General features: G+C 43.4%; 1 protein-coding gene across 4 annotated transcripts in view; it reads right to left on the reverse strand.

The window, feature by feature from the left end:
- KTN1 (kinectin 1) overlaps window positions 1–19,256 on the reverse strand; it is a 70,176-nt gene that overhangs the window by 8,568 nt on the left and 42,352 nt on the right. The window contains exons 19-40 of one of the 4 annotated variants that reach the window (XM_085225863.1): window positions 18,695–18,729; window positions 18,488–18,578; window positions 17,655–17,723; window positions 16,801–16,838; window positions 16,060–16,150; window positions 15,823–15,891; window positions 14,196–14,233; window positions 13,422–13,512; window positions 13,234–13,311; window positions 12,612–12,649; window positions 11,402–11,492; window positions 11,235–11,303; window positions 10,770–10,807; window positions 9,736–9,826; window positions 7,787–7,873; window positions 5,720–5,809; window positions 4,722–4,802; window positions 3,902–3,991; window positions 3,723–3,815; window positions 2,628–2,699; window positions 2,039–2,122; window positions 1,758–1,841 (exon numbers count right to left, since the gene is read on the reverse strand). In XM_085225863.1, coding sequence (XP_085081989.1) covers window positions 1,758–1,841; window positions 2,039–2,122; window positions 2,628–2,699; window positions 3,723–3,815; window positions 3,902–3,991; window positions 4,722–4,802; window positions 5,720–5,809; window positions 7,787–7,873; window positions 9,736–9,826; window positions 10,770–10,807; window positions 11,235–11,303; window positions 11,402–11,492; window positions 12,612–12,649; window positions 13,234–13,311; window positions 13,422–13,512; window positions 14,196–14,233; window positions 15,823–15,891; window positions 16,060–16,150; window positions 16,801–16,838; window positions 17,655–17,723; window positions 18,488–18,578; window positions 18,695–18,729 — 1,608 coding nt within the window. The remainder of the gene's footprint in view (window positions 1–1,757; window positions 1,842–2,038; window positions 2,123–2,627; window positions 2,700–3,722; window positions 3,816–3,901; window positions 3,992–4,721; window positions 4,803–5,719; window positions 5,810–7,786; window positions 7,874–9,735; window positions 9,827–10,769; window positions 10,808–11,234; window positions 11,304–11,401; window positions 11,493–12,611; window positions 12,650–13,233; window positions 13,312–13,421; window positions 13,513–14,195; window positions 14,234–15,822; window positions 15,892–16,059; window positions 16,151–16,800; window positions 16,839–17,654; window positions 17,724–18,487; window positions 18,579–18,694; window positions 18,730–19,256) is intronic. The other 3 variants (XM_085225864.1, XM_085225866.1, XM_085225865.1) reach the window with 3 other exon arrangements.

Raw genomic sequence — 19,256 nt, forward strand, 5'->3', positions numbered from 1 at the left:
ACACAGAACCAGCCACAGCACTTAAGACTGGAGCCTCAAATAAGAAAACTAATAAGAAGCTTGAGTGGCAATTTTGTAGGATTTGTGACTCTGAAGTGCACTGCACTACCGTCCACTATTCCTGCTGTCAATCTTCTTGGCAGCCAGCAGGGATTAAAGCATTGAACAATGGGCTACACAGAGAGCCAGATTCTCCCTCGTTCCAAACCTCTGCAACACACATTTATCTCATGCACAGAAGGCTTCCCCCTTTGGAGCACGTGTACCAGTGGATGCTGGTTTCTACATTTTGGGGAAGCACTCTGCAGTGGTGCCTGCTTCTCTCCATGCTCAACCCTCAAATAAATGGAAAACATTACAAAATCCCATCATTTCCTATTCCTTAGCCTCCTGCCCACTGCCAGAAACAAAATAAAGAGGGGAAAAAAAAAAAAAAAAACTCTCCTATGCACTGGAGGTTGCTCTTGAGCCATTTGCACACAGGCACTTGTTTACTACCTCCTCCAAATAGCACAGCATCATCACACTGCCAAGTCAAGCTGCCCTAGCAGGGAGCTCAGCTTTTTAAGCTTCTGTTGTTGCAGCACATAATAGATTGTTGCCTCTTATATTCAAGAGGTTGGCGTTTGCTGATTAACTTTAAGATATGCATTCAATTCCCATTTCCCCTGCTTTCAAAACAGGAGGCTTTGGTTGCTGAGGAAGGATGCTAATGAGTGCTGTACTAGACTTGCCAAGCATGCAATTCTACTTAAAGTAGTTTGTGATTTTTTTTTTTAGTTTTTTTTTCTTAAATTGACTATTTTAGCCACATTTGTGGAGGTGTCCAAGGCCACGGATGGAGCCCTGGGCAACCTGATCTGATGGGGGACACCCAGCCCACAGCAGGGGGTGGGGCTCAATGATCTTTAAGGTCTCTTCCAACCTCAGCCATTCTACAATATGCTTCTATAACAGGTTATCAACTACTCCAAAACCCACCGAAGACACAGTGGCAGAAACAACCTTCTCTTGATCCTGGCTCAAAAGCACAAAGAAAGCGTTGTTCAAACACAAGCACGGGAAGGAAAAAAAAAAGACACTGAAACAAATGAAAGGACTCAGATTGGAGAACCATGCATCTATGGGTCTATAGGTCTGGCCTCGGGTAATCCAACTGCTTCTTGAGAAAACCTGCAACAGGAGCATTATTGGCTGGATAGTGCTTCTAGCCAAGCATGCTGCACGTGGTGTACGCCACAAGCCAGAAGAGTTATTCAGCCACATCAAAACACCAGCTGCAGAATGGCTGGATACTCAGAATTAATTCAACATTGCTTTGGATCCATCTGTGTATGTACATAGAAGGATGGAAAAGCCTCTGCCCAGTCAGAGCATGGGTATCACAGGTGCATCCTCAAAAGCTTTGGGGGGAAAAAAAACAACCAGAGAATATTCCTCAAATTGAAGCGATGAGAGCACGTCTGTTGCTCCAAGGATGTTATATCTGCATATGTCTACACTCTAAAGCATTGACTCTCAAGAAGGCTCGGTTATCAAAGTCGTAAAGACTTTGGAAAGTCTTAAGAACCAGACATGCTGTTGTTAGGAGCAGAGAAAGAGACAAATTGTAGAAGTCAGACTACACAAATGACCGAAATGGACAAAAATATCAAGCTGAAGAGGTTAGCAGAACAGACAGGACTTGGAATAAAGTCTCTGCTTCATAAGTAATGCTGGGAGCCTACTTTGTGCCCAGCAGAGAACAAGCTTCTTACCAAATTTAACTCTTCATTCTGTCTTACTGCTTCAGAATATGAATCATCAAGTTTTTTCTGCAATTCAGTCAACAGATCTTTGAGCTGAAATGAAGTTTAGAGTTTTAGGATTTGTCTCCTTAGGATGCCCACTTTTCTTCTGCTCATTATTAGTGTGCCGCTCTACCCTAAGGTCACAAGCATACAAATTCCTCAGCCATAGGGGCTAAGCATTAGATTAGTTTGCCAGCCAAGTGGTAACCACACAAAGGAAAAAGGACAGCTTAGTCAATCATGTTTACCTCTCTGACTTCTGAAACATAAGTAGATCGCTCTATTTCTGCCTTTTCTAGTTCACTTTCCAAATGTTCTCTCTCTTTTTTAAGCTAGAAACAGAAAAACAGAGTTAAAACAAATGTTTTCAATGTCTTCCTTGCAGCATCATTTTCTTAATTTATTATTAGCTACAAATTTCTATCAGTTACTCCATGACATTTAGAGAGCATTTCAAATCCAGTGACTGCCTAGCTTTAAACTGTTAGACTTCAAGAAGATAAAAAACTAAAAAGATCATAAAACAAAAAAAAGGATCAAACCCAAGACTATTTTGATATATCTGCTTGTTGGCAAACTGCTTGGTCTCCCAAGAAAAGGGCCCCACTTTCCAAAGACTCAATCCAGTGGATGAGTACTGAAGTAAAATCAGAACAGTTTCTAGAACTCCGCACCTCTGCTTCTTAAAAGCATGTGCCAAAAGGTTCAGCCTTAGCTGCAAGACAAGATGCACACTGCTTACAGGAGAGAAATCCCAGGATACTCAGATTTATAGCAAAGGATTAAATTATGTTTTGAGTAACCAAAAGCTTCAAAGAGAAAAACACTTGCACGTACAGTTTCAACTTCTTTGATCTCTTCTTTTAACCTCTCTACCTCGTGCTCCAAAGAGGCGACCGATGAGCGCATCTGCAGAGAGAAACACATCATTTAGTTGTGCTGGTCGAAGACAAACTTTCCACATACACACAGGCTTACCATTCAAAAATATTAGAGATGATGAAAATCAGTGGCTGAATCAAAGCAGGTGTTCACTCCAGTAATTCAACATACTGAGCCTCTATTATAACACTTCTGCTTTCTCCCAGCATGAGAAGTTGTGATGCATATTTACAGCCCAGATGCCCAAAAAATTTGGAGTGTAAGGACTAAGCCAGTGTCCATTAGTCAGAGAAATACCTTTCCCAGTCACCTAACAGGGAGAGCAGTCTCCATTCATGAGCTACACACAGCTAAACCCAGCATATTTAGCCTTATTAAGGTCTGTATAAGCACAGAAGATGGTGGCACATCTACAGCTCAAGATCTGACAGCCTTTTATAAGCCCCCCAAACAAGAGGTTTATAAATTATCTATATGTATGCTTCAGGCTCATACTCTCACACTCAAATTTTGCTAAACAGGAACACTTTTCAGAAATAATTTCTTGCAAAGGAAAAAAAACAACACAGTTTGACCTACTTTTACTCTAGATAAGGAAAGAAACATAAAAGGCTTGCTTGCACGAGTGGCAAGAAGTAACAGAGCTTTCCTAAAAAGGCAAGCTTTGGAGGCAATCTCAAGTGTAATTAGCTGGCCATAATGGATTAGATGCTTCAAAGAAGCAAAACAAAAACATCTTGCTTATCATTATATGATACCCAAACCTCAGCACCAGGAATCTACATCTGCTTACAAACGGACTTGGAAAACAACAGGCACCTAACAGAAACACAGTCTGAGCTGCCACGATAAAGAAATGTACATTCCTGGGCACTCTAATGGGACACATACACTTCCATTATTTGCAGACTTCACCTTTTTCATCCCTGGTCACGCACAGAACAAACCATGCAGCTAGGGGTGTTCTACAGTCTCTGCAGCTCTCAAACACCCTCTGCTACTTCAAGCAGAAGCTGCCTGATTGTATAAAAAGCAGATCTTCAGACGTACCTGTTTGAGTTCCTTCTGTGATTCTTCAACTTTTATCTTCCACTTGCTTTCCTCCTCTTCCACGCTCCTCTGCAGCCTCTGTAAAATTCCCTCCTAGAAAGAGCACGGTTTGAAAGTTTTCAGCAGAAGAAAGGCAGCTTGCAGCATCACAGGATACAAGAAGCAGGCACCCCGCTTACCGTCTCCGCCAGAACCGATTTGTATTTCTCACACTCCAGTTGTAACAGTATGTGCAACTCCTCAGCCTCCTTCAACTTCTGCTCCATAACCTGTCAAAAGAGGAAAAACAACCAAAGTCACATTTCAGCGTTGAGTTCTACTAACTACCTTGCTTCAAATAGCATTCAATATTGGCCAGTCTGACTTTCTATCCCATGCAAGGATGCCAACAGAATCCTTGAATTATGGAATCACGGAATGGCCTGGGTTGCAGAGGAGCACAGTGCTCATCCAGTTCCAACCCCCTGCTGTGTGCAGGTCACCAACCAGCAGCCCAGGCTGCCCAGAGCCACATCCAGCCTGGCCTTGAATGCCTGCAGGGATGGGGCATCCACAGCCTCCTTGGGCAACCTGTTCCAGTGCCTCACCACCCTCTGGCTGAAAAACTTCCTCCTCAGATCCAACCTAAACCTCTGTCTTAATTTAAAACCATTCCCCTTTGTCCTCTCACTATCCACCCTTGCAAAGAGCTATTTACAATAGCAAGCACAGCATTCACCTACACAATCACAACCTTTACAGAAGGTACTGCAGTAACCCTACTCACCCAAAACCAAACCAGTTACTTGAAAAAGGAACCAGGAATTTCAATCAGTGCTTTCACAGCTCAGCAAGGTCCTTTTCAAAGATGCAACCGTATTTCCAATATACATAATACCAATAGCCATTAAAAAAATTCTCTCAGTGCCTGTTTACCAATTTGAACTTCAGAAGTCTGCAAGATTTGTACCAGAAAATACAGTATGTCATGCACAAGGACTGTCCGCTGTTTGTGCTTACCTTGATATCTTCAGATCCTGAAGCCCCTCTCAAATACTCTTTAGCCATCTTTTCAAATCCACATATCCATTCGCTATGGCTCTGTTGGGAAATGCATTCAGTTAGAGCAACAGGTAACCTCAGTAAAGTCATCTTAAGGATATCTGTCCTTCAACTGCAGTATTATGAAGCAGCATTTCAGTCCCCCAGTTCCCACAGACTGACCAACAGCCTGACACTGGTTATCCATCCAGTACTGAGATTTGAGGGGAGATTCAGATTGGATATAAGGAAAAAGGTTTTTTTGTTGTTGTTTTTGCAGACATCCAAGCTCAGGCTGGATGGGCTCTGAGCACCTAATGGAGCTGTAGGTGTCCTGTTCACTGCAGGGGAGTGGAACCAGATAGCCTTTAAGGGTCACTTCCAACTCAAAGCATTCTGAGTCTACTGTAAGCAGCCCAGAGTCAACAGACAGCAATCCAGGAGCATAGGGCTATGACAGACATAGCTCATGGGGGTCTGCAAGTACTGAAATACAGTGGGGTCACAGAGGTCTCCCTGCAAATGCCAGGGCTCTACGAAAAATATTTCAAGACCTAAAGAATTTTTCGTTGTTGTTAGATCTTTGAATGGTTAAAGCAGACATTTGCCACATAATTCTGGGGATCTCAGCAGGAAGGTTCCTTTATAACATATAAAATGACAGAAAGTCATTTTAAAGACTTAAGTCTTGCGATGAATGATCATCATCAGGACACTGAGATTACTCAAATAGGGGTAGCACAGGCAGGTGAAAGAGATGTCAGGGAAAAAGAAAGGATAAATAAAAAAAACTAATGCTGTTCTCGAGGTAGCCAAGCTTTGCCTCTCTGCTGCTACCAAGCACACACCTCACAAGCAGAAAGCACTCGCTTCCCACTGGAGAACCCTTGGGAGAAAAGACTGCAGGGACACAGTGCAGACCACCAGTGCAGTGGGAACCCAGCTCCCAGCAGGACAGTGAGCCCCAATTCTCTTACCATATCGGCAGGAAGAGAGACATTGGGGAACAGCTTCTGGAGCAGTTCTCGTGTCTCCACCTCGGCAGCTTCCACGTGCTGCTGCTTCTCCTAAACCAAGAAAAGAGCTCATGTGAAATAGGGCAACACGCTCCTCTAGTGTGGCAATAGCCTCTCCTACACACAAAGTAACTTGTTTAACCCAGATAGGTGGCTTTCAGTGAGGAAGGCTCTGTGGTCTCTAGAATTGCCAGTAAATAGCTTCAAAAATTGACAGTAAATTGCTTCAGAATTTGGCCTTCACGTTTGTTTATGCTTTTGAAGTTTTATTTTCTTAAAGGTCTCCTCCAGCCTCACCTGTTGGCACTGTATTTACACCACCACTCACTTGTTCACAACACAACACAAACTACACTGTGCTGAGCGACCAGTTCCATAGATCACACCAACACTTCCACTCAAGTTGAGTGATCTCAAAACCAAGAGGTTTGATCAAGGTTTACAAACACCATACTTTTTTCAAACAATTTTAGGGGGGTGGAAATGACTGTAAATTAACATAATCTTATCAAAAACAGAGCATTAAAGTCAAAAGTAAACTTTGTGTTAATGCACATTTGAACCAGGCCAAGAAAGCAAGAGTGTTCCCTGCTGATTGCAGGGAGGTTGGACCAGATAATCCTTAAAGGTCCTTTCAACTCGGAAGACAGAATCACAGAATCATTTAAGTATTACTTTTATGTACATAAAAAGAGGACCCTTACACCCTCCTTCCCCAATTTGGGTGAAACGGGAAATAATTATTAGAGCTGCGTGAAAACCTTCAGGTTTTTTGCTTTGCAAACTCAAAACAAACAAACAAAAAAGCCCAGAGTCAAGGGGTTTCACAGATCCATCGCTCCTTCTCAATTTATCTACCATGAGAAGTGCCCAGCCATGGGATGTTTGCTTGCAGTGCCTGTGGCAGATGGGTTTATTCAGCCAGACACCGCCCCTCATCAGGCTCTCACTGAAGGTTAAATGCTGAAGCCCAACCCTGCACAAAGGCAGCTTCCAGTAAATGTCTCTTGCTAGCATTTAATTTTTCTTCTCCTTTAACATCACTGTTACTGCTCTGAGTTCCTCTGCTGCAAGAGACCAGTGGCATTAGTAGGTTGGGATCCAGCGACAGAAACAGACAGCAGACACAACAGGTTGTGAAGTTGTGCTGGGTGCATTAGTTCTCAGCAATTTAGAAAACACCCCGAAGTGTCACGTGGCTGCTTAACGAAGGCTTCAGACTGCACGAGAAAGCAAGCAGGCATTAAACACAGCAAAAACAGGTACACAAGTTCTTAGAGCACAGGGCTGAGCAAAGGAGCAGTGACATCTCTGGGACACAGATTGGCAGCCCTGAACCAGAGCTCAGCTGCTTCTGGCTACCTGACTTTTGTGTTTTTTCAGGTTATTTGAATGCATCTTTCTGCTGTTGTTTCTTTTTTTCTTTTTTTTTTTCTTTTTTTTTTTTTTTTTTAAATTCTGCACAGTGACAATTAGCACCAAGTCAGGCTCGTAACAAATGCAAGCTCATTCCAGGGCAATTCAGACCCTGTGTCAGGTTAAGGATTGCCTCTGACAGGCTCTGTCAAGCTTCAAACAGTTTCAAGGAGGAAATTCACAGCTGCAGCGACACAGTTTTCCTGAGAAGTTCCCAGGTTTTTAAATAATCATCTGGTTCTAATTCTGCGTGGGGCCAACCAATGCATTGAAGCACAGAAGAAGCCACGTAGATGAAAGCAGGTCGCTGCCCAGCCTGGTTTTGTTCTGGAGCTCCTCACCGAGCCATTCACGACAGCTCTAACAATTATGCAAACAAATCACAAGTCAGCATGCCCACAAATTAAGGAGAAAAATAAACAAAAGAAACCTGAAGATGACAGGAAGAAGCAGAGGTGAGAGCGTATGAATGATCACTCAGAACAGGCTATACTTAAATTGCAGTAAAAGTTAAATGCCTCCATTCCACTTAAAAATAAAAATAAAAATAAAAAAACAGCTGCAGATCTGCTTCTGGCTTAACGCATCGTTTCTAGCAGTTAACATTACAACCTTGGCAGTCTTGTTCACTTTGTCCTGCAGCAATTTTTCAGTTGATGCCAATGCCTCCATTGCTTTCCAGTTTTTCTCCCGAAGGTCCTAATCATTTTTAGAAAGAATCATTTCAGTTCAGCCAATATTGAAACCGTTTCCACTTTTACTTCAGAGATATATTCTGCATTACATTCCACCATTTGCATTTAAATGCTGGTTACTGCATGATTTTGCTGGGTAGGATGACATAGGCTAGCAAAAACACGTGTCATGGCCCAAGAGTTCGAAGGAAAATGGGGAAAAAAATGCCAATTTCTGCCCAATGTGCCCCATATCCAAAAACTGATCCCAACCCTACGGGACTGCAGAGCACAGCACTGCAGTGCTGGCAACCCCACACTTTGACTGCACTTGTAAGAAGAAAGAGGGAAGCTTCCAAAAGTAGTGAGGAACACAGACACCAAACCACAGATTACACAACAGAGTGTTAGGCATGTCGCAGTGCAGAACCCAGCATGGACCCAAATACACATGGAGGTGCACACACTGATGTTCCCAATCGTGCAACCAGATCTAACGGCGTCCATCCCAATGCCTCAGCACAAACCTACTAAGCCAGGCCTGACAAGGGGCCTCAGCTCACAGCACGAGCCCAAAGGAAACCTGAGGTGCTCACCAGTGCCCTCCTGAAAAGCTTTGGGCTTTCACCAGAGGTGGGCAGGGCTCGGAGTGCTGCATCTTTCTTGGCGAGGTCGTCAAACGTGTACTCCACAAGGCACAGCAAGGCTGAGAGCTCATACAAAAAGGACATGGGGCCTTGTGGGGAGGAGATCACAGTGCCTGGGACTTGGGTTTTTTAATTATTTTTTTTCCCCCAGCCCTCAGAGCAATCTGCTTCAGCAAAGGACTGGTTTAGAAAGGCATCCAAATCCTTGCATGTGCTTACATTGGCTTTATTTCCTCACTTCCTCACTCTGCCTGTCTGTCCTAAGAGCTCTTTCATGGCTCAGAAAACAAAACTGGCTAAAACTGCAGCATGGCAAGCTGGGACTTACAGTCACGGTCCACTCTTATCAGTAACCAAATTTCTGCCTGCACCACAGAGGGTACTTGCAACTTCCCTGGAGTCAGTAGAAAGCACACACACATTCTACCTCTCTAACTCATGTGTCTTCTGATGAGACCCAACCACTTTCCCCTACTTCATTTCAGCTTTTACGCAATCCTGCTTGCTCAAAAGCAATACATTCTTAGTGTTTACTCATGTATGATTCTTATCATGTCTCACTTTTAAGCAATGAGGCATATTGTAAGCATTCAGTAGGTTTTATAGGCTATTAAGTGAGCTAGAAATCCCGTATTTTAACAACTTTCCTCCATATAATTTAAAGACACCATTCTCTTGCTCTTCACAAGTCATTGTATTGAGGGAGGTACTTCAGAGAACTACAGTGGAAGATGCAATCTTTACTTCCACCAGCAAACAACCTGCATGGTGCTGCCAGGGGCTGATGCAAAGGGAGGCTGACTGCCCTCACCACCCCCACAGGATCAGGATTAGCAGCTCCCAGGAGTGGGAAGTGGCAGATCTGAGAGTCTGAAGGTAATATCTCCTCCCATGTTCCCACAGGACGTTCGGTCAGAGCACAGCCCTTTCATCCTCCCACCCCAGCCCCTTGGGAAAGGCTGTGCTTCTGAACGGGGCTGACAAGGTTGAACTCAAGGCTGAGAACTGCTGCAGGATGTCTCCTCCCTCTCATCAATTCAGCAAGTAATCATAAAGCTGCCTAAACATAAGGGATCCCTTACTCACACCCAAGAAAAAAAGAACGTCCAGAGGACACAATATGGGAAACAAGTGTCAGAAATATTCTCTTAGCAGAATGCCCTAGGAATTGAGGAACGCCATGCATGCAGGAGTCAGGGAAGGCTGCTGTTCGAATGTGGAGGGGGAAAAGTTTCCTTACGTTATTCTTTTTCCTCTGTTGCTCAAAAGCATTTCTCTGGCAGGCGAGCTCATTTTGGAGACTGGCAATTTCCTTCTCTTTCCCTGCAACCCTGAATGAGCAAAAAAGAGTCATAAACAAGTCAGGAGACATTTAGAAAACCTTCATTGAAGCAGTGCTGCCCTATTACATATGCTCACTTTCTTCTCTCCTAGCAATGCACCCTCTTTGAAAAACTGCTCTTGCCACTTGGCAATCCCACTCACTTCCAACAGCTCTATGAACTGTGGGCTGCCAGAGCACAGCCCATTGTAAACCTGCTGTTTGCTTACAACAAGTATCTGCACACATTTATCAAGGCCACGGAAAGGCAACACGTTTGTTGAGGATAACTCAGCCAGCCCACGCTAGCACAGTACCACAAAACAGGCACTGTCTGCTGGATGAGAGCACTCCTCTCTGAGCACCTAGTCCACAATTTACATCATTTAAAAGAAAATATTTCAGCCAGCAAAGAATGCATGACAGTGGCAATTTGTGTTGCACAGCATAAGCTGGCACGGCATTAGCTTTCTCATAGTTCTTTAGTCATCTCAATGTTACAGAATCCTCCTACCCCCAAGACCTTGCCTGGAAAGCAATCTCTACCAAACAATTTCACAATATGAACAAGAACCCTACATATGGCTGAAGGCTTAAGGAAAAAAAAGCTTGTTGTTTTACTTGAAACACCACCATTTAACTTTTCAGACATGCAGCCAAGTTGGCATGCACCTAAAATTAAGTCAATCGTGGTTTGCTTACTTGTGGCCAAATCATATACTGCAAGCACTGCTGCAGAAGATCCAAAATAAGAATTATTAGCATCGGCTGAGTCTCTGTGCTCAAGTTTTATGAGATACTGAAGTTGCGTGTTATTGATTTTTTTGGGTTTTGTTTTGAACTGGCCTATTCTCACAAGCAGCTACTGCACATTTGGCGTTTATTTCGTCTTTTAAAGCCTCCAAGCAGTAACTGAAATGAAGCACTTATCTACAACCTCTGGCAGTACTCACACTTGCAGGAGCTCCTCACTTTGGACAGCCAAAGACGCCTACAAACAGATCAGAAACTCATTAGGAACAGATCAGCAGCAAGGAGTGATGCAGCAAGCATGACGTGCCTCATTAATCAGGCTTTGCTGCAACATTCATCAGCAGCACTCCTGGCCTTCAAAGGATTCCTGCCCAGCCTACTTGAGCCAGAAGCACCCTAGCTGTGCCACAGCAGGTAAAGATAGGGGTGGAAAGCTAGACAAGAACACAGGAGACATAAGAAAGAGCACAAGGCTGCAAACCCACAGAATAAAGGGAAGCAGGAACAGATATGCAACTGCAAGAGAAGTTGGCTTAGTGCAATTCAACTCTGAAGTTGTCCCTGGATTTGCATGGTTAATGTAACTCTTGGTTTTCCATACATCCACGTAGGCTACAGCAACCCCCTTTAACTTTGCTCAGTAACAATGCAATTGAGAGCTGTACCTGCTTGCAGTTCTCCTGCTTTAATTCTTGAATTTGAATTTTGAAAGATTCATTTTCATTTTGCATAGCCTATTTAAAGGAAAAAGACAACATTTGTATGCATATATAGAATTACACAATATATGCTCTACCCCTTGCAACATAAGGCACTTCTATTGAAACTTTACCTGCAGCTGTTTAACTTGGCTTGCAATTTCTCTCTCTTTTTCCTCCAATACAGCTTTCAACTTACTCATTTGTTCTTCTTCCCCTCTCAACCTGCAGAGGAATTTTAGAAAAAAAGAGAAAAGGGTTAAAATACAAACTGATACTAAAAAGGGAGAAATATTAGCTGGAACAGTTCTCACAGCAGCAGAAAAACTAATCTTCACATACTATATATAAATAAGCAGCCACGTGGAGAAGAAACCATTAGAGTATGGTTCTAAACCAAGAAAACTAACAGAAATATGTGCCAGCTGTACTGCGAACACTTACTTGCTAAGAAGTGGCCTGAAGCAAGCTAACCACTTCATGTGTCAATCAGCAAGCAAGTCTGGTCACGACTGATCTCAACAGCATTCAGAGTAGAAGTGGGAGAGGAGCAATTACTTGGGCCAGTCCTTCAAGCCAACAGGCTTGGAAGCTTGTGCCAAGTATGGGCTCTTAAAGGTGAGCCTAGGCAGCACATGGAAGCTGTACAGGAGCCCTCCTTGGAGGGTTTGCAATAGCTGCATGCAAGGGAAGTGGTAGAGTCACCATCCTGGAGGTGTTCAAGAACCACCAAGAGACGTGGCACCAAGGGATGTGGTCAGTGGGCATGGTGGGAGTGGGATGCACTTGGGACCTTAGTGGTCTTTTCCAACTTCAGCGGTTCTAAGACAAAGTCATGGCACAAGAACATGCAGCCTGTCTGAATTAGAGCAGCCAGACAAAGCAGAGTGAAAACAGAGGGACCTCTGGCAGCGTCTCTTCATAAAACAAGAGCTGGAAAACTGGTTACTGCATCTCAGACTGAAAATGGAAAACTATTCATTGCTTTTACTGACTGAACTGCAGGTACTTAAAAGCACGCTATTTTAAACATGCTAAACAGAAGGAGAAATTATCACTAGACACAAGCAGCAGCAGCAGCTTCACTACTCAGCGCAGCCCTGGGCGATCATTCACTTTCACAGAGCATCTGAAGGCTGCAGCTCAGATGCACGAGGCAGGGCCACCAGACGTTGCTATTACACGAGCAGCAGACGTGCTGGCTGGTGTGCATCCATCAGCACTAACAGCTTACTTTAGCAAAGCCCATAAAATTCTTGAAACCAAGTTGTACATTCCAATTTCAGCTAGACGCCAGCACTGAACGCACGTTACAGCAGAGAAGCTGCTATGAAGTGTGCTCACCGGCTCTCCAGCTCCTGGACTTGGGATGCAGCAGGTACCTGAAAAACAAGAATTCCCAATCTCACTCTGATAGCACAAGCCACGTCAGAAGTCTTTAAGTTAACAGGAACTCCCAGTGAGATGCTGAGAAGCTTGCACCGTAACAAAGCGCGTTGCTCCAAGAATATCTAAACACACGAATTTCAGAAGCATGGCTTTCTCTATGTATCCTAAATCACAGCAAAGCCTCAGCACTTCAAGGGAAGCTGTTACATTCTGTAACAGCAGGAGCTTCTCTGCTACCCCTTCCCCTACAGAGACACTGCTTCAGTGTGGCAAGGAGGCACCCAGCACACAGCTGTGACTATGCTGAGCTCCTGTATTTCCAGAATGCTCATTAAGGACAGTATCATCCAAGTTAAAGGAAAGCTCGTCAAGCTCATTAGCTGCATTAACATCTGCTTTGGATAAGCACAGGTGAAATAGGCTTACTGCATAGTATACCCCACCAGTTTAGTCAAACAGAATTTAAAATAGCTCTGTAGATTGAAGCCAATACAAACCTTTTAAGAGGAGCAGAGGCTAAACATCTTCCAGTTCAACCAAGCACCCCCTATGATCACACCCACTCTGCAAGCCATACCTGTTGGAGATGTTGCAGGTTCTGCTGTTCTAACTCCTGAACTTTACTGGTTAATTGTGCAACTGTATCTTGCTGACCCTTTGCACAAACAGAAAAAAAAGGGAGCTCAGAAATATAAATGTAATCTTTCCACATCCAGAAACACTGCAACAGGATGCATTTCCCTTCAGAATACTAAGGAAGCTTACCTTCAGCCATTCTCCTTTCTGAACAATCTCTTTCTCCTTCTCTTCCAGTAAGGCTTCCATGGTTTTCACCTGATTTTCCTTCCCCTTCAACCTGTACCATCATACACACAGACACACAGAATAAGCCCTTGCTCTTTTATTCATCTCAAAAGAAAAGAAATACTGTGCTTTTCAGCATGTAACAAACAGAAGCAGCCAATGTGATCAAAGGCATAACCATAATTCACCTGCTGAAAAATCAATGTGAGAACATTTCCACATCAAACTTGGTTAGCAGGAGAAGCCCTTGATCATGGTACTGATCACTAAGTGAAAGCAGTCAAATTCTGCATCAACATACATCGCAGGGATTTCAAATGAGTGCTCTCCTCCCCTATAAACAACTCCTCCCTTTCTCCCAGTGGGGGAGGGAGTCCCAATGGGGACATGAGGGACAGATGACCACAGCGATTCAGTTCTTATCCACCAACCCACCTCCTACAGTACAGACTTTATTTAATAAGTTTGCCACAGCACCTTGCCTACGTGCATCCAACCTGACTTGGATTTCATCCCATGTAAGTTAATTTAGGACCACAAAGCCAAGCAGTGCTTCTCCCCTCGTTTGCAGGCAAATGCAGTAAAGCTGCACATCTGTTAAGTCTGATGTTGCTTGCTTGGCTCCCTTGATGAGAACCAGAGATATTCTTGGGCAAGAAAGCTTTAAATTGAAGATCAGAGCAGGGAAATGAGGAGTGCACAGGGCAGATGAAACATGTTAGCAGCTGTACTTACAGAGTCTGAAGTTCTTTGACTTGGGATGTAATTGACACCTAAAGAGAACAATCAGTACTTCAGTTCAATACCCATGGAGAAGACACATGAAAGCTATAAAGTGCTTTAGGGAGAAACAGGTGGAAAAACTTTAAAGACCATTAAAAATAGGCAGGATTTGTTGCAGTGATGTAAGCACAAACACGCATTCTTTGTGAGAAAATAAATGATGAGAAGTAAAACATCTCTGTTATTTACTTTCACCACTTTTAAAACAGGACTTCCACAGCAGAAAGGAAAAGAGTGCAAGTGGGAACACATGCAGGCCAACCAGAGCAGCGTTCACTGAAGGCAACAAAGGAAAAAGCAGACACTGATGACAACCACCTCACTGGGAACTGCAGCTCAGGTCAGAGATCACCTCTGGTCATTCACATCTCTGCACAACAAGACTAGACATGAACTGGATAAAGACGGAGTAGGAATATTTGCTTTGAATTTTGTATAGAGGACTGACAAAGCAGACTTGCTACCTGTGTAGATACCAGCTGTCCAAACAGCTCCATGAGTTTAACCCTCTCCAACCCATTTCAGACATTCCCAAAAACCTCTGTTTCTACTTGCAGGAGACCAAGAGGTGCACATGTACTGCCTCTGGAGGAGGTGGGGAACCCACTTTAGTGGGGGCTTGAACTGGATGATCTCCAGAGGTCCCTTCCAACCCCTGTGATTCTGTGATATGCAGGGCCAGTGACACCAAAACGCATTTTGTCCTGGGCTCTGTGTCACTTCCATGGATGGAACAGCACAAATAATTCCTCCAGTTCCTGGGAAACTGCACTAGAGGAAAGGTCCAAACATGTTCTATGAAGTTTTGCCTAAAAAGGACAAAACTTTACCACTAAGGAAAGAAGAAAGTAGGTGACACATTGGAATGTCACCAGAAAGACTGAAAAATTAGACTAAAAGAGCCAGGCACCCCACAGAAACAAGCAAGCAAACTTCCTGCCAGCACAATGGATCAAGCTGCCTGCAGAATGGACTCCCTAAGGAAACACGGGCTCCTAGATGCTAGACAGCCAGCATGCCAAAAAAGCCAGTACTCCTCCATTTCTGCATTCCTGATAGCTAGAGTAAAATCTCCCTCTGCCAAGACAGGCTTTCTTTGGACACTGGAAAAAGAATGGCCTTAGCTTTATCCAGAAACCAAATAAAATTTGGGTCAGTAGTATTGTTCTAGTAACAAAGAACAACAGAAAAGGAGATTTCAGCAGCACTGGAGATTTCAAAAAGTCACAAAGCCAACAGACATCCTGGGGTTCCGCAGCACTGCAGGGACAGCACATCCCAGTACACAGTGTGCCCAGCCAGACCAATGCTACAGTGTTTTAAGCAATGCCAAATCTTGCCAAAAGTCAGTCACAAATGTAAAAAGCTTTGGCATCCAGAGAAAGGTGGTTTCTGCAGGGCACTAGCAGTTACACTACATGTTTACAGCCTCATATCAGAGAAAAGCGTAGCTCTACCATCAGAAAGTGTCCTTATCTAATGACATACACCAGTGAAAGAAAACATAGTCAAACAGAAATGAGTGAGCAGTGCATCCAAGGCAAGTCTGGTTCACACTTCTGGCACTAAGGTGTTTTACCTGTTTCTCCATCTCAAGCTGGGAATTTCCTACTTCTTCTTTCAGAGCCTCTATTTTCTGTGTCAAAGCCTTTTCAATGACAAAACAAGACAGGATTGGACAATGGAAACAAAAAACACCACAAAAATGGAAGCTACAAATTCATCTCTACAGAATGCCATGCAGTAACGAATAAACGGTGTCAATGGCATAGACACAGAAAGGAGCCAAGGTGTTGGAAGGTACTGAGATGGGTACCTGAACAGTCTTTTCCTTGCTTGCTACTTTAAGGATTTCTGCTTGTAGGAGTTCTTCCACTGATTTTATTTTGCCATCCTTCTCGTGGATCCTTAGCAAGAGCAGAAGAATAGCATTAGTTGGCTGAACAAATGAGGCTGTATGAGCAAATACAGCTCACAACCCACCAGTAGCCTCTGGGAATTACAGTGGGATCTTCCACTCTTGCAGGCACCATTTTTCACTGCAGTCCCAAAACCAGAAGCAACCAGCAGGAGGAGCATATGAGAATATTGCAGAATACACCAGCTTTACATAACCAGTAGCTCATCATGCTAAATAGATAGCTTAATTTGCATACTTAAGCAAAAAAAAAATACACTGATACCTCTGGAATGACACACACTTCAGTCTTCACTCAACATTTCAGAAAGCATTTATTAACTTCAAATGCACATACACACACAGCTTGAACAAGCTCAGTCCTTTCAGAGTACCCACTGCAGAGAAACAATTATCTGACGGCTCAGTGCAATCCCTCATCTAGTCAAAGTTAGACTTATGAAGTTAATTGCTTAGCAGAGAAACAACTGGATTTTCAAAGCTGTTCATCTGACTTGACATGCTTCCAAAGCAATGATGCTTCCTGCTGCACATGCACACTTCACCCAGTTAGAAGTAAGTTGTTTCAGGGAAGCAAAACAAGCAGTCATGAAATAGACAGAAGTAACAATCAGAAATGGAACTGGTGCAGGCACTTACACTTTCTGGAGTTCTTCCACCAGTGATTGGAAGGAAACCTGTTGAAAACAGATCTTCAGCTTAGAAAAACAAGAGAGCAAAACAATCTGCAAATGCTAAGGGGTGAGGAGTAAAGAGCTTGGGCCCTTTGGCACTGGGTAAAAGAGAGCATAGCAGTCTAGAGATGTTATCTATCTGGCTGTTCCTGCCAAAATTAGCTGGTCTGCAACAAATTACAGCAAAGCAAGACAAACCCCACACCCCAGCTTAACTAGAAGCTGAGCTTCACTGTACACCTCCCCAAGTAATTCTAACAATAAATATTGAGGTTTTTTCCTTCTCTCTCAAACGACTTTATAGAAATGCTCTCCTGAGTCACCCATGCAGAACTGGATGCCAACAAGGTACTTTGTGATAGGCACTGAGCCCACGTCAAAAACAATAATGCGGTAACAAGTGTCACACTGTGACAGAGTCACAGAACACAGATATAAAGAGAAGGGGGTTAAGTCACATCTGCAGAAGTGTGGGTTAAATTAGCAATCTCAAATATGCAGACTCAGGCTGATGCAGCAGGAGCTCCCTACCAGCCATGTTTATTGCATGCTGGAAAAACACAACCCCCAGCCATTTCAGTACGTGGCAAGAACCACTGCTGAATTGGAACTTTGAGATCCAACACATTTCTGACACTTATGCAAAGGAAGCATTTGACAGATATAACAGCTTCCAGACCAGCGCTAGAAGAAAACAGGATCCTTTGCCAACAGGCTTCAAAGACATCCTCACCTTTTTCCCTTGACTTTTGCAACCACAGCAAGATCCTTTTAGATTTAAGTTTAGGTGTAATAAAAGTTTTAGATGAGAAGTACTACCTGCTCTGATAGCTGAATTTGCAGACTTTGAAGTTCTTTTCTCAAGGATGAATTTTCTGTTCGCAGTACCTTTGAAAGCAGAGAAACAGATAATGAAAGACTCATTTATTGGGGAAAATGTGTTAAGCTTGACAGAAAAATAATTTATTTTAGAACAAGTGAAAGACTATTTGAAAGCCTGAAAGAGACCCCCCTCTGCAGTTAGAGCCAAATTATTCAGTGGAATAATTACTCTTCAATCCACAGGAACACTTCAAACTTAAGTCCAGGGAAACTTTTAGATGATGTGCTAACACCTTTGGCTGTTTGGTACCCTGACAGTTTGCCAGCATGCAAGTTCTCCCTGGTGGCATCAGTAATTCACCTGGAGCTTAGGGACACAAAGTGAGCATTGTTTCAGATACGTCCAGACAGACAGGACAGAGCATTCCAGCAAAACTCAGCAGGAAACATATCTTGGTACTGCCTTTCAGATTACCAGTAAGTAAAAAAGATACTATAGTCTCATGCTGCCAAGTTACTACAAAAATCCCTTTTCTGAACACAGATTTGTTTCAGATTACACCAAACATGCAGCTCTGGAGATGTATTACCTTGACTCCAAAGGACACCAAGATGCTAGTAAAGCCTACTCTAAACTAAGCAGAGAGAATACATACCATTAATGCCTATGTTTAGTCTGTGCTACCAAAAAGGTTTTAACCCTATCTCCAGAAGCCTCTCCTACTCAAAGGGAACAATCTCAGATCTCACTATAAGCACTCCAGCACGTACTTTGCACAAGAGCACTTAAGCTCTATTTCCCCATAAAAAGATAATACAGGAGACTTTACCTTCAGCTCCTCCTCTTTATTAGCCATCTGTATGAGTCCTGCCTCAAGCAGCTCTTCAACCGTCTTGATTTTATCATCCCTCTCTCTCATTCTGAGAAATCAGAAGTGAGCATTAGGAAAGCAGTGTTAACCTCTGGCAGCATGTTAGCTATCAACAGCAATCCTGCTGCCAGAACTGGATCCTTTGATGCAAAAGTGGTTTCTTACCCTCTTTCCATCTCCTCTAACAAATCTTTGTTTGCCTATTAAAAAAAAAAAAAAGCAATAGGGTGATCACCAGTGGGATCAATAACAATTTGGGATTTTAACAATAAAAAGAATTAGAGAGCATCAGCTTCTCCAGAAGTTTAGTTACTGAACTGCACCAATCCAGCAGGTAACAGAATAGGGGAGAATGTCCTCATTGCACAAGGGTCTAATGCTGATCCTGGACACATATCAGTCTTTCCAGAGAGGTACAGAGACTCAGCCCAAACACCTGAGAAATCTGTATCCTTTGAGTATCTACCAAAATCACAAGCTCCACTTAAGGCTACCCAACAGAGCATTTATGACTTCTCAAAGGCCAACAGTAATGCACTGCAAGAGACCCCACGAGAAATGTAAACCAGCTCCCAAGGAAAATCAGCTATTTCAGGCAGGACAACAAACCAGCCCTCCCAGGGGAGTAAGGGCTGCAAACCTGATTATCTGCCAGAAGACAGGGAGCTGCACGGGACTGGAAAGTTTCCTGTCCTGCAAGTCTTTCTCCAGTATTTCAGAAAGTTTT

This window comes from Meleagris gallopavo, chromosome 5 (genome assembly GCF_905368555.1).
Source record: "Meleagris gallopavo chromosome 5, MGAL_WU_HG_1.1, whole genome shotgun sequence".
Taxonomy (NCBI): Eukaryota; Metazoa; Chordata; class Aves; order Galliformes; family Phasianidae; genus Meleagris; species Meleagris gallopavo.